This window comes from Schistocerca serialis, chromosome 9 (assembly GCF_023864345.2).
Source record: "Schistocerca serialis cubense isolate TAMUIC-IGC-003099 chromosome 9, iqSchSeri2.2, whole genome shotgun sequence".
Taxonomy (NCBI): domain Eukaryota; kingdom Metazoa; phylum Arthropoda; class Insecta; order Orthoptera; family Acrididae; genus Schistocerca; species Schistocerca serialis.
The window spans coordinates 30,526,158-30,541,448 of record NC_064646.1 but is presented as its reverse complement, the minus strand read 5'-3'; the positions used below and the strand labels follow the sequence as shown (position 1 = coordinate 30,541,448).

At 42.5% G+C, this 15,291-nt stretch overlaps 1 protein-coding gene across 2 annotated transcripts in view; it reads left to right on the top strand.

The window, feature by feature from the left end:
* LOC126418435 (vesicular glutamate transporter 1-like) overlaps positions 1-15,291 on the top strand; it is a 135,730-nt gene that overhangs the window by 47,670 nt on the left and 72,769 nt on the right. For both annotated transcript variants that reach the window (XM_050085192.1, XM_050085193.1), the window contains exon 5: positions 10,041-10,215. In XM_050085192.1, the coding sequence (XP_049941149.1) occupies positions 10,041-10,215 (175 nt within the window). The remainder of the gene's footprint in view (positions 1-10,040; positions 10,216-15,291) is intronic.

The following is a 15,291-nucleotide window of genomic DNA, read 5'->3' as shown; positions in this document are numbered from 1 at the left end:
ATTAGTAATTCACACTGCTGCATAGGTTAAACACTGTAGGGCCACCTTCCAGGATCTCCCACAAGCAACATGAAACGAACAATTGAAAATCCAGCATGGAATAATCACAAAATTATCAAAAGGATAGTTGCTACTCACCCTATAGCAGAGATGCTGAGTCGCAGATAGACACAACAAATAGACTGTCAAACAAGGAAGCACTCAGCCAAAAAGGCTTTGTAAGGGTGGGGGACGGTAAAGTGGTGCTTGTGGCAGCATACAGGGACAACGTGGGGATTGGGGAGGGCATCTGGGTGCAAAAGCATACCACGAACCGGGAGGGGGGGGGGGGGGGGGTCAGCGGAAAAGGAGAGAATTACAAAGTAGGTGGAATGGGAATAGGGAAGGGATAGGTGGGTAGAGGACAATGACTAATGAATGTTGAGGTCAGTGGTGTTACAGAACATAGGATATATTTCAGGGAGATATCCCACCTGCGCAGTTCAGGAAAGCTGGTGTTGGTGGGAAGGATCCAGATGGGACAGGCTAGAAGGTAGACATTGAAATGAAGATAATGTTGGGCAGGCTGCCCAGCAATTGGATGGTCCAGCTGTTTCTTGACCACAGTTCATAGGTGGCCATTCATGCGTACAGGCAGGTTGTCAGTTGTCAAGCCCACACAGAACGCAGCACAGTGGTTGCAGCTTACTTTGTAGATCATATGACTGGTTTCACAGGTAGCCCTGCTTTTGATTGGGTAGGTGATGTTCATGACCGGACTGGAGTAGCTGATGATGGGAGGATGTATGAGACAGGTCTTGCATCTAGGTCTATTACAGGGACTATGACCTGTGAGGCAAGGTGTTGGGAGCAGGGGCTGCACAGGGATGGACAAGGATATCGTGTAGATTCAGTGGGCAGTGGAATATCACTGTGGGAGGGGCAGGAAGGACAGTGTGTAGAATATTTCTCTTTTCAGGGCATGATGAGAGGTAGTCAAAATTCTGGCAGAGAATGCGATGCTGTTGCTCCAGTCCTGGGTGCTCCTGAGTCGTGATGGGAATGCTTCTCTGTAGCTGGGTGACAGGACTTTCGGAGGTGAGTGGTGACTGTAGAGGTAAGGCAAGGGAGATCTGTTTCTGTATGAGGTTGGGAGGGTAATTACTTTGTGAGACCTTTGGTTTATTTCGAGTGGGACTGCTCATCACTACAGATGAGACAGTCATGGGTGGCTAGGTTGTTGGAATAGATTTCTTGGTATGGAATGAGGGGCACCTGTCAGAGTGGAAGTATTGCTGGTGATTGGTAGGTTTGATATGGCCAGAGGTACTGATAGCCATCTTTGAGGTGAAGGTCGATATTGAGGAGGGTAGCTTGTTAGGTTAATTGGGTTGAGTAGGACCAGGTGGAGGATGTAGGGGAGATGGTGTTCAGGTTCTGGAAGATTGTGGGTAGGGTGTCGTGAACCTCGATCCAGATAATGAACATATCATTAATGAATCTGAACCAGGTGAGGGATTTGGGACTCTTTGTGGTTAGAAAAGATTCCTCTAATTGGCCCATGAATAAGTTGGCATGTAGGATGGTGCCATTTGGATGCCTGTAGCTGTACCCCAGAGTTGTTTGTAGGTGATGCCTTCAAAGGAGAAGAAATTGTGGGTGAGGGTATAGTTGGTCATGACTAGGGAGGAGGTTGTATTTTTGGAATCCATTGGAGAAGGGCAGTGTTCAATAGCGGTAAGACCGTGGGTATTCAGTATGTTAGTATAAAGGGAGGTGGCATCAATAGTGACAAACAGAGCACCATGTGATAATGGAACACGAACTGTGAAGAGTTGATGGAGGAAACATTTCATATATTTTATATAGGAAGGTAAATTGCCGGTAATAGGCTGAAGGTTGTATGTAATCTACCTCTCACTCACATAATTTGTTGATTGTCTCTGTCTTTATGGTTAACTCTGTTAACAAGCTTTGAGAGGAGTAAGATTTACTATAAACATTTTACTTATCTTCTTTTCTCATGGTTGGGTCCAGTTCCTCATGTCTAGGGGTGATTCTTGAAGCTGAAATTTTTGACATTATGAGTTCCAATTGACATAATAACTTATGAAGGATTGCCTGAGCTGAATTTTTCATTTTTACATTAATTTTTATTCACTCACATTTTTCTATATCACACTGTCTTTACAATTTCCACGTCAAAAAAATCGAAAACTACAGTGCTATTTCCAAAAATAAAAATATGTCTGATCACACGAGAGGCATGCCCACTACTACCTCACTCTGCGCTAACAATAATATTCCAAAGGGTTTACAAATTCTCTTGAAAAACAAATCTCCACCAATTTATATTATTATTTTATGAATCAATTCAGAAATAAACGTAACAGATATTGTCAGATTGTGTAATTAATAATAGAAATTTTAAGTGTGCCATATATTTTGTAATTTCAAATATTTCTAAAAGAAAAGTAATTTTAACTGTACATTCAAAGCTAGTACATATTGATTGTAACAACAAAAAGTAAGGTCTTTCTACAGATTTTATCCTGAAATATAATACATTGTGTACAAAATCATAGGAAATTCTTTTAGAAAAACAGCGGATTATATTAACCTATTCAGAATCTGAAATTTTTTTTTGTATCGATTACATCTGTTGAGGAAAAGTAATGCTAGAGCAGGGTCTCCCTTTACAAGGTGTTGGTCTATGAGGACAGAGATTATCTCAGTGGGGCACTGTAACGGGCTACAAAATAAAGCACACTGGGTGGCTGGGTTTATCGACTTCAGGGAGCATGTAGTTGGTAGGAGTGCGGGCGTGGTAGGGGTGAGCGGAGAGGTGGACGCCAGTGAGAGGTCTCGGATGGGCCTAAGGATTTGAGGACAGACTGGAATCCTGACAGATTTCTGGAATGGGGTCATTGTGGAAGGGTTTGTAGGTGAATGAATCTGTCGACCGGTGGAGTCTTTGTGCCAGGTTATCTTTGCTGTTCAAAACAACAGTGGTGGAGCCTTGTCAGCAGGTAGGATTGTAAGGTTGGTATCAGTCTTTAGGTGGTGGATTGTGGTTCTTTCTGCAAATGTAAGGCTCACTTGCATGTTAAGGATTTGGGGAATGAGGGTGAGGCAAGGTTTGAGCTTAAGAAATTCTGGAAAGTTAACAGGGGGTGATTTGAGGGCAGTGGGCGTGGATCACATTTGGATGAAGGCAGGATTCAACATTGGTCTTTGGTTGAGTTTGATTGGTAGGTTTGGTGGCAAAGGAGGACCAAGAGGAGGAGAGGACAACTCCAGCATGGTTGAATTTGGGAGTGGGGCAAAAAGTGAGTCATTTCCAAAAGACTGGTACTTTTGTGAGGCTAAGGCTTTTGGAGAAAGGTTCATGAATGTGTTGCAGGTCTGTTTAACTTCTGGATTCTGTATGGTGGTGGGAGTGAGTTTTTGAGGGTGTGGTGAATGTAGTAGGTCTACAAGACAGGGTTTGTCAGCTATGAGGGGACGTGGGGAGGTGTGGGGGTTGTTGTAGAGATGATGGATAGTGATAGTCCTAGGTAGATGTAGCAAGTGAACAGGTTGGAGAGTTTTTTGAGATCGCATTGTGCATGCTTCTCTTGTCCCTGGAGGGCAAGAGTTTGTGTGTGATATGAGATCCAGGAACTTGGGGTTGCGTACCAAGATAATTTTGTGGATGGACGGAAGATATTCCAAGGAGGTTTGGGCCTGATTGACATGGTTTTGTAGGACTGTGTTGGTGAAGGTTAAGGACTGGTGGAATCGGAGCAGATGGAGGTCATTGTGGAAGGAGGGGTTGCAGCCAGTGACGGGTAATTTGATGGTAAGACTTTGTGGGTGGGGGTATTCCATGAGCCAAGCAACAATGCAGGAACAGTATGTAGGACTGTGTTCTGACTAGGGATAAGGAAACTTTTCTGTATTGCTGCAGATGGAAGGAGCATGGATCCATGGTGGATCATAAAAAACACATAAATAATATTGAAATACTTGCGAAAAAATTCGCAATAATACACCAAAACACATGGGAAGAATCACAAAAAGGACAAAATAGATGAAATTTGGGAAAACAATATGAAATATGACGGAGTAGGCCAATAGGGAAAGGCGAAAACCAACTGAAATTGATGTGAAAACACAATGATATCAAATTTAAAAAAATTGTCATGTGGGCTGCAGGTCTGTGGGTGGATAAGTGTGAAGAAGGGGGAAGGTAGATGAGAACAGATTAGGTTGAGGTACAAGTTAATGTGGCACAGGAAGGTATGGAGAGACACGTGGGTGGAGTGATCAATTTGAAGGTATAGGATTAATGATAATGGCGGCAGTAATGTGGGACACAAGATGCTGCACGAACAATCAGAGATGCTGCATGAACAATTAATATGGTCTTATAGCTGTCTGTTGTGCTTGTCTGTGGCAGTTGAAACGGTGTGGCTTGTAAGTAGAGTGTGTGGTGCCGTTTGAAGATAACAAGAAAAACACAGGAATGAACAGAAACAAGAATGAACATTGAGCATAGTAAGGTGTTGGAAAATAGTAACAAAGGAAAACAGCACTAGGTTACTGGATGGAAGAAAAGCTGTTAGGCAAAATGCAACAATGGAAAATCCAGGATTGATTAATGACAATATTATGAAAAGGATAGTTGCTACTCACTGTATAGCAGAGATGCTGAGTTACAGATAGGAACAGCAAAAGTACTGTGAAACAAGTAAGCTTTTGGCCAAAAAGGCCTTCATCAGAATTACACACACACACACACACACACACACACACACACACACACACACTTGATCACAGTCTCTGGCTGCTAAGGCCAGGCTGTGGGCAGCAGCACATGATGGGAGAAGCAATATGGATGGTGGGGGTAAGGAGGAGACTGGGGCAGGGAGGTGGAGGGATAGCAGGGTAGGGAGAGGGGGATGGTAAAGTGCTGCTTGTGGGAGCATACAGGGACGAGGTGGGGAGAGGGTAGTGCAACTAGGTACAGTTGGGAGATTTTACAGTGGACAGGGGAGAGGGGAGGTGGGAGGTATTTTACTGCCCACAGAATCTACACTATATTCTCGTCCATCCCTACACAGACCCTGCTCCCGACTCCTTGCCTCATGGCTCATGTCCTAGATGCAGGCCCTGCCCCATACATCCTGCTGCCACCAGCTACTCCAGTCAGGTCACAAGCATCACCTACCCCTTCAAAGGCAGGGCCACCTGTGAAACCAGTCATGTGATCTACAAACTAAGCTGCAACCACTGTGCTGCATTCTATGTGGGCATGACAACCAACAAGCTACCTGTCTGTATAAAAGGCCACCAGCAAACTGTGGCCAAGAAACAGCTGGACCACCCAGTTACTAAGCATGCTAACCACCACGAAGTTCTTCATTTAAATGACTGCTTCACAGCCTGTGCCACTTGGGTCCTTCCCACCAACACTTTTCTGAATTGCACGGATGGGAACTCTTCCTGCAATATGTTCTATGTTCCCGTAACCTTCCTGGCCTCAACCTTCTTTAGTCATTGTCCTTTGCCCGCCAATCCCTTTCCCTGTTCCCATTCCAGTGCTACACTGACCTCTATTCCTCCAACGCACCCACCATCATCATACTTCTCTCCTCCCTGTCATCTGTCTAACCACCTGACTCTACCTAGCTGTCCTACCCTCTCCTCACCTCACCTCATCCTTGTATGCTTCCACAAGCAGCACTTTACCATTCACCACCCCCCACCCATACCCAACCAGACTGATTTTCCCATAATGTGCTGATGCTTGCAGTCTATCCTCGGCAGCCATAGACTGTGTGTGTGTGTGTGTGTGTGTGTGTGTGTGTGTGTAATTCTGATGCCATGTTTGGCTGAAAGCTGACTTGTTTGACAGTCCTTTCATTGTGCCTATCTGCGACTGAGCATCTCTGCTGTATGGCGAATAGCAACTATCCTTTTCATAATACAGGAAAAACAACAACATTTTTAGTACACACATCACACGCAGAAATACATAATTAAATCATATGCTTTTCTTGTGTACCTAACCTTGCTCAGGTGGAAAACAAGGACGGTGCTGCTCACTAAAACATCCCAAATACTGGGTTGGGGCCCTTTGAAAGGACATGGCCAATTTTCTTTCACATCTTTTCCCAACATAGGCTTTGTGCTCAATCTGTAATGGCCTCATCATGAATGGGACATTAAGCATTTTCCTCCTCCAGATGTGGGTGAATAAAAGCTGAAGATAAAGCAGAAGCAGAAAAATGGAAGGGCAGTCACATAGAAAATTTTGTAGAATAATTGTGAATGGAGTTGTTTGTCTGATACTGGAGCATGACTAGTGTTATGCAAGTTGATCTGTGAGTGCTACAGTGTTGTCTGTCTGTCTGTCTGTCTCCATAGGCATCAATTTCAAATATCCAGCTCAACATAATTGAAGTATTGTCTCTGCAGTCTCTTAGTGAAAAGGATTGCAGGCAGGTCTTGATCCAGTCTATGTGTAAGATTCTTGTGTTCTGCCATCTTAGCAACTTGTCAATTTATCTCTGTCTGCAGTTGACACTGTGCATATACTGCTACCTTTGTTGTTATATCATCTGATTCTTTTCGTCTAGCAGTACGAGATTATCCATTTTGATTATTACAATATTGCAGTACCTGTATTATTCCAAATAAGATGGAAAGGTCCGTTGAACATGCAAGCATGTCGAAAGGAACTTTGCACTGTATTTGGGATAACACAGGTACTGCAATATCATATTTATTTGCCAATGCCAGGTGAACGACTTTCAAGTAAAATATCTTGCCTGCAAGGGAACATACATAATGGATGTGGGAGTACAGGTTGTCAACACATGATTGATGACAAATGGAAGTTTGGGTCTGGCCATGAATTGCATACAAGTATCCAAATGGTAAGGCCACTGCCCAGAATAAGCGGGGAATTCGGGTTCGATTCCCGGTCCAGCACAAATTTTCATTGTTGCCATTCCATTCAACAGCTGATGGTTGTCCATATTCACAATTGTGAACACATTTAATGTATTTGAACTAATTGTTAAGGTTTAAAAGTCTACCTCGAAAGGTCAAATTCTTGTCTGGTCACTGAGATGTACATTTTCCTTTTTTCCTAGAATTGCATAATATAGATATTGGCATGTTTCACGTAATAAGATTATGACGAGTTTCCTTCAGCACACGTCTTCAACCAAGCTAGTAGGTGATCAAGCACAGATTGAAGCTGGGAGGGGTTGCAATGACTCACTCTCCCCTCCTATGCCCCAATAAAAACTACACTCCTGGAAATTGAAATAAGAACACCGTGAATTCATTGTCCCAGGAAGGGGAAACTTTATTGACACATTCCTGGGGTCAGATACATCACATGATCACACTGACAGAACCACAGGCACATAGACACAGGCAACAGAGCACGCACAATGTCGGCACTAGTACAGTGTATATCCACCTTTCGCAGCAATGCAGGCTGCTATTCTCCCATGGAGACGATCATAGAGATGCTGGATGTAGTCCTGTGGAACGGCTTGCCATGCCATTTCCACCTGGCGCCTCAGTTGGACCAGCGTTCGTGCTGGACGTGCAGACCGCGTGAGACGATGCTTCATCCAGTCCCAAACATGCTCAATGGGGGACAGATCCGGAGATCTTGCTGGCCAGGGTAGTTAACTTACACCTTCTAGAGCACGTTGGGTGGCACGGGATACATGCGGACGTGCATTGTCCTGTTGGAACAGCAAGTTCCCTTACCGGTCTAGGAATGGTAGAACGATGGGTTCGATGAAGGTTTGGATGTACCGTGCACTATTCAGTGTCCCCTCGACGATCACCAGTGGTGTACGGCCAGTGTAGGAGATCGCTCCCCACACCATGATGCCGGGTGTTGGCCCTGTGTGCCTCGGTCGTATGCAGTCCTGATTGTGGCGCTCACCTGCACGGCGGCAAACATGCATACGACCATCATTGGCACCAAGGCAGAAGCGACTGTCATTGCTGAAGACGACACGTCTCCATTCGTCCCTCCATTCACGCCTGTCGCGACAGCACTGGAGGCGGGCTGCACGATGTTGGGGCGTGAGCGGAAGACGGCCTAACGGTGTGCGGGACCGTAGCCCAGCTTCATGGAGACGGTTGCGAATGGTCCTCGCCGATACCCCAGGAGCAACAGTGTCCCTAATTTGCTGGGAAGTGGCGGTGCGGTCCCCTACGGCACTGCGTAGGATCCTACGGTCTTGGCGTGCATCCGTGCGTCGCTGCGGTCCGGTCCCAAGTCAACGGGCACGTGCACCTTCCACCGACCACTGGCGACAACATCGATGTACTGTGGAGACCTCACGCCCCACGTGTTGAGCAATTCGGTGGTACGTCCACCCGGCCTCCCGCATGCCCACCATACGCCCTCGCTCAAAGTCCGTCAACTGCACATAAGGTTCACGTCCACGCTGTCGCGGCATGCTACCAGTGCTAAAGACTGCGATGGAGCTCCGTATGCCACGGCAAACTGGCTGACACTGACGGCGGCGGTGCACAAATGCTGCGCAGCTAGCGCCATTCGACGGCCAACACCGCGGTTCCTGGTGTGTCCGCTGTGCCGTGCGTGTGATCATTGCTTGTACAGCCCTCTCGCAGTGTCCGGAGCAAGTATTGTGGGTCTGACACACCGGTGTCAATGTGTTCTTTTTTCCATTTCCAGGAGTGTATTTTATTTCAAACATTTTTTTTTTCCACGTGTATCAGTTTAAAATTCTCTGAGCTAACTCTGAGAATGTAGTAGCATGCAAACTGAGGGTCTTGAACTTGGATATTAACTTTAGAAAAATACAGGTTTTGTTACCTGAGGGCTAGCCCATGCAGATGGGTTTGTGACCCGACTGGCAGCAGACAACATTCTTGCCAGGCAAAGGCACCCCAATTCACAGGTTGGCCAACAATAAGGGCAATATGACTCATGAGATGGTTGGCAGAACTGGCAAATGACAGAAAGTTGGGTTATGCAAAACAGAAAGGCGAAGACTCTCTGGTACGAGGGAAAAAAAAATTGTGTATATATACCAGTAACTTGTCCCAGTGTAGGCAGAAATGACTAACAAAAACAGGATAGCCCCACCCCCAACCCCACAGCTTACCCCACCCCTATCCAAATTAAATAACAGTACTAAGTGAAATACTGATCATGCAGATGACGCACTTCAATTTTATATTTTGTCTATTTCAATAATATCATAATTGTTTGAGCATGTAACCGTTACAGCTCTCAAGCCAAATGAAATTGTTATTATTGTCACCACCACCACCACCACCCACCACCACCACCACCACCACCACCACCACCACCACCACCACAGTTCTTAAGTTAATTGCATGGTAGATGTACCTCTCAAATTTTTAACAAATGTTTTTCAAATCATGTCTTTCTCTGAATTTAATTTCTTTGATATTGTGCTAAAATGGTGTACTAAGCACTGAATATTGTATTAATACATTTTATATATTTTATTGTTATTATGATTAAAATCTTAGGCATCTGTACCACACCAAAACTGAGTCTGACTGCAAGTTTTATTTGCCATTGGGAGACAGTAACAAGCTATGTCCCCTGCCCACCCACCTCCCTCTCCCGCGCAGAACTGTATCCTGGATCCATACCTGAGTGCTTCCAAATTAATGATCTGATTGTTTTTAGAACTTAACACCTTAAACTTTTGTCTTTACAATAATGCGATTGCTCACCATTGTCAGCAACCATGGAAAGGAACATAGAAGATTATCTGCTGTATTATGTTGCCATATGTAGGAATCTAATCCTGTGCAATGCTTGGGTGTTTTAAATTGTGTGCTTCTGAAGTATACATATTGTTTAAAGAATTATTCCTGAATAACTGAAATTAGTGACTATTTAAATCAGTGTTGTGATAGTTGTATCATTTGTCCATGTTCTTGGTTCTGTGCTGAATGCAGATGTGTTTGTGGTTCTGGAACAGTAAAGTGGCTGTCATATCCTTAGAGTATAGTGTAAATTGGTTTCTGTTCCTAAGGGTGTGACTTATCCATCAATACATGCAGTATGGGCACGTTGGGCTCCCCCACTGGAACGTAGTCGCCTGGCAACTATAGCCTTCTCTGGAAGCTATTTTGGGACTGTCATTGCAATGCCAGCAGCTGGAGTCCTTGCCGATCATGTGGGATGGCCATCGATCTTCTACATTTTTGGTGAGTTTCTTATTCATAATGATGACGATGATGATTATTATTATTATGATTGTTGTATTTTTACATTGATCACAAGAAAGTCAGTATGTAAAGGGAGATGAAAAGTCTAATAATCATGGAAGATTGGAATACAATTGTGGGGGAAGGATGGACTGTCGTTATGGGAGCTTACAGGCTCAGTTGTAGGTAAACGACAGCAGAATGACTCTTGAGTTCTAAAACATATTTCAGCTAGAAATAATGTAGAGAATTTTGAAAAATCACAAGAGGAGGAGATATCAAGCATAATTCAAAAAGTAGGGTCTCCAACGTGCTGGGGCAGCAGGGAAATTGTTTGGATGGCTGTTGACCACATTGTTTTTCTCTTTGTTCCATCCACTCTCTACAGGAAGCACTGCACATCCACTGGAGCCTTCAGTCTTGGCTTGGCAGCCAGTTGTAATGGAGCTCCTATTAGCCACTACTGCCAGATGTGAAGTTCGTGCATTATTTGGTTTTTGAGTGCAGAATGCATTAATCCAATTTATATTCATTCATAATTGACAGAAGTGTATGGAGAGCCATGTATGGATGTCAAAAATGTCCACAAGTGGTGTAGAGAGTTTGCAGTAGTTCGTACTAAAACTCATGACAAGTAAAGAAGTAGAACGCCAATTGCCGAAGAGACAATCATGAAGGTTGAACAAATTGTACTTCCGGATTGGTGGATCATTCTCAATGAGCTCTACAGTGCTGCTCCTGGTGTTTCTCAAAGCACCATTCACCGGACTTCGACTGAGTGTTGAAATTTCAGAAGGTGTGCGTAACATGGGTCCCAAGAATGCTGATAGAAGGCCACATACAGCAACACATTAAAGCTTTCCGCCAATTTCTTAAATGCTATGCAGATGGAAAGAAGAAAATTTTGCATTCGATAGTCACAGGTGATGAAACCTGGGCTTTCTGCTTTACACCAGAGACCAAACAACAATAACCTGAGTGGCAGCATTCCGATTCGCCCAAGATGTGAAAATTCAAAAGAACACAGACTGCTGGTAAAGTCGTGGCAACTTTGTTTTGGGACTGAAAGGGGATATTGTTGGTTGACTTTGTTGTTCGTGGGACAACAACAAATGCTGACAGGTATTGTCAGACATTAAAAGAATTAAAACTGGTGATTCAGAACCGAAGAAAAGGAATTCTGAGCAAGCACATATACCTTTTTCATGACAATACTTAGCCCCACATTGCCCATCAAACTGGGAATCTTGAGCAACAGTTTGGATGGGAAGTCATCAGCCATCCACTCTATGTTCTGGACCTAGTGCCCAGTGACTACCACTTTTTCCCAAATTGAAAGAATTCTTGGTTGGAAGGCACTTCAGTGACAACAACAAGGTGAAAGATGAAGTCCAATATTCTTCAATAACATGACTGTGGACTGGTGTGACATGGGCATACAAAACTGCATCATTGAAGTGGTGATTGTGTATCAAAATAGAAAAATGTTAAAGCTTCAAAACTATGTACAATTTAATGTAAACAAACATTCTTTATATTTAAAAAGTTGAGACATTGCTTTTGGGATAACTCTCATATTTGGAAAAGGCCGGAAGATAGGAAGATAAAAGCTGAATTACATCATGAGCTAGAGATCTGGAATCAGATATTTGATTTTAAGATGTAGAGAGAAGCAAATGTAAAGTCTGATCATAATTTAGTAGTGACGACAAGTAGAGTTAAGAGAATCCTCAGAAAGAATCAGTGTATATGGAAATGTGATACTTAAATATTGAGGGTTAATGACACTTGTTCAAAGTTCTCTGGGGCTGTTGACACTAAAATACTGAATACCACATCAGGTAACTCAGTTGAGGAAGACATCCCTGAAAAGGATAATCACGGAAGATTGGTAGAAAAATAGAGGTATAAGAAGTAACTGCAAGAAATTGTGTGCACCAGAGGAAATGCTGGAACTGCCCAACAAAAGAAAGAAATCCGAGAATGGTCATGAAAAGGAAGGAATAGAGCAATAGAAGTTACTTAGAAGTGAAATCAATAGGAAGGATAAGGAAGCTGAAACACTATTGCTCCAAGAAAAATGAAAATGAATTGGTTGGGAAATTATAAATGGAAGGGAAAATTCAGCATACAGAAAAGTTTTGGAATTCCACTGTTAAACAAATAGGTGAGACGCTATATGTAGGTGGAAAGAATACAAAGTTCTCCTCTAATGTGATTGTAGATGTAATATGTGTGTATATGGAGAACGCAGGGGTCCAGTATTAGCCAGATTTTGTAAGAGTAATGGGAGGTTTGTGATCAAACAAAGCAGAAGGCATAAATAAGATTCCTTCAGTATTTCTAAAATCATTAGGGGAAGAGGCAACAAAATAAGTATTCCAGTTAGTATAGTGAATCTATGGATATAAACCACCAGGCTTTATGAAGAATGTCATCCATACAATCCCAAAGATAGAAAGGCAAACTAAAGTGAGAAGTACCATACAGTCAGATAGATGGTTCATGCATGCAAGTTGCTGTCCAGAATAACAAATAGAACAATGGAAAAGGAAATTGAGGATCTACAAGATGATGATCAGTTTAGGTTTATGAAAGGCAAAGGAAGCTGTTTGACAGCTCTGGCATTGTGGTTGATAAGGAAGCAAGACTTAAGAAAAACCAAGGTTTAGTCATGGGATTTATTGACCTAGAAAAAATGCTGAACAACTTAAAATGGTGCAAGATCTTTTAAATCCTCAGAAAAATAGATGTATACTACACAGCAAGACCAGACAGTACATGACATATATTGAGACTTCAGGAACTAACTTCCAGGGTACCAGAGAGAGCCGTAGTGGGCAAAAATTGTAAGGGAAGAAAAAGATCAGAATGAATATTACAATTAATGAAGACCTTAGGGGTATACGCTATGAGATGAGGTTAGCACAGGAGAGGAAACTGTTGCAGGCCACATCAGACCAGTCAAGAGTGATGACAAAATAATACTATACTAGTGAGCAGTGAAGTGACAGTTCAGAAGGGCAGGTCAGTTCTCCCATCCCATCCCACCTCTTCCTTCCTTTACTAATTGCCAATGAGAATTATTTGGCCTTGCGCAGCTTGGTCCATTGCTCTAAGTTCACCCTGTAGTCACAGTGTCATTCCCACCACAGGTGTCATCCAGGTAACATCATAAGAAGCAATGGCTAGCAAATGAATACCTGTTGTTAACAGGATTTATGTACCAATTCTGAGTACCATTTATGCTGCTGCAGGCATAGCTTTGTAATTTTTTTGATACCCAGCATTCACTTATGTGTACAAAGCAGCAGCAAAGGTGTTTGGTGTTTCACTAAAAACTGTACAGAGAATATTTGCAGAAACATGGGCAACCGAGATCTGTGATCAGGAAATGAAGTTTCAATCCCTGAGGAAAGATATTAGTGGAAGAAGAACTGTCACTGATTTGGACAATTTCTAGAAAGATATTGATCACATTGTATTGGAATTTTATGTCCATGGTGAGTATCCTATAAGGCAAAAGGTAGCAGATGTTTTAAATGACAAGATGGCTCTTACAGGAGGCCACCATTTCAGTGGAAGAATACTCAAATCTTTGGAATTTAGGTACAGAAAATGCAGTGATACAGTTCTGATAGAGAGATCTGATATTGTAGCAGCTAGGGATGCTTTGATGAGAAAAATGCTCCTAATTGGGAAAGAAAATCATTATTGCTCTATTAAGTATGTGAATGAGACTTGCCTTAATCAAAATCATGCCAGACAACACACATGGCAGGATTTAAAAGGCAGTGGTGGATTGAAAATACTATCAAAGGAAAGAGACTTAATGCCTGTCTTGCAGGATCATCTGAAAACGGCTTTATCAAAGATGCAAAGTTCATATTTCCATTTTTCAAATCCAATGATTATCTTTAAGAAAGGAGTGGTGATGTACTGAAACACTGGTTTTTAGATTTATTTCATGGTTTAGAAGAGGGTTGTGTGATGGTAATGGATAATGCCAGTTATCATTAAAGAAAAAAGAAGAAAATTCCTGATTCAAGTAAAAAAAAAAAAAGAAGAAATTGTATAGGAGCTAGAATAGGCAAATGTTTTGACTTCAGTCCACAGAAGAAAAGTGGAGATGTAGGTGGAAGTCAGGCACCCCAAGCACCTTTATAATCAATGTGAACTTAACAGCTTAGCAGCAGAAATGGGCCATGATGCTATGAGGCTGCCCCTCATATCACTGCCAATACAAATCAACAGAAAATGTATGAGCTGTAGTGAAAGAGAAGATCACATTCAGAAATTACACATTCAGAATGAAAGATGTGCACAATTTATTTGTAGGAGCAAATGTTGATGTCACAGTGGAAGACTGCATTAAATGCATACACCACACTGAAAATTTGCAAGAAGATTACTTTTTGAAGGAAGACATCTGAGAAAAGTTCATTGAAAGCATTGTCTTTGCTTGAATGACTCTCAGATAATGAGTCTTCAGAACAGGACAATTAAACAGCAGTAAAATGCACTAAATGTTATGTTTCTTGTTCCTTCTCCTCCCCAGAGCTGTGAACTGTGTTCCCTCTCTCACTGCTCCATTTCTTGTCATCTTTCCTTTCCTCTCTTCTCTCAAAAGTTTATCAATATGAATCAGAGCAACCCCTGGGTATACACTGCCTGTGCTGGCATGTTTGTCAATGTGGGGAACAGAAGACCCATGTTCTCTGCTTTGTACCAAGGTTAACGAACTTGCAAAGGTAAGTAATTTTTAACTGTTGATGGAATCAAAACTGAAATAGCTTAATATGTTAACAGATGAGCAGTAATAACATATCTGGCTCTAAAATGCTTTCCAAAACAGATGAGAATACATTAAAATGTAGAGACTACTGTTTTACTACAGTACTTCTATACATATTCTTGACATATGGTTTTACAATCATAAAAATTGTTTGAAATAAGTCATTGCCTACTTCTGATTATAAAATCTTTATTGTAGTGCACCAGTTGCTAGTTTAAGCTATCATACCATTTCCAAATGAGAGCCTTATAATACATTTGAGCATACATGTGCCAAACAGC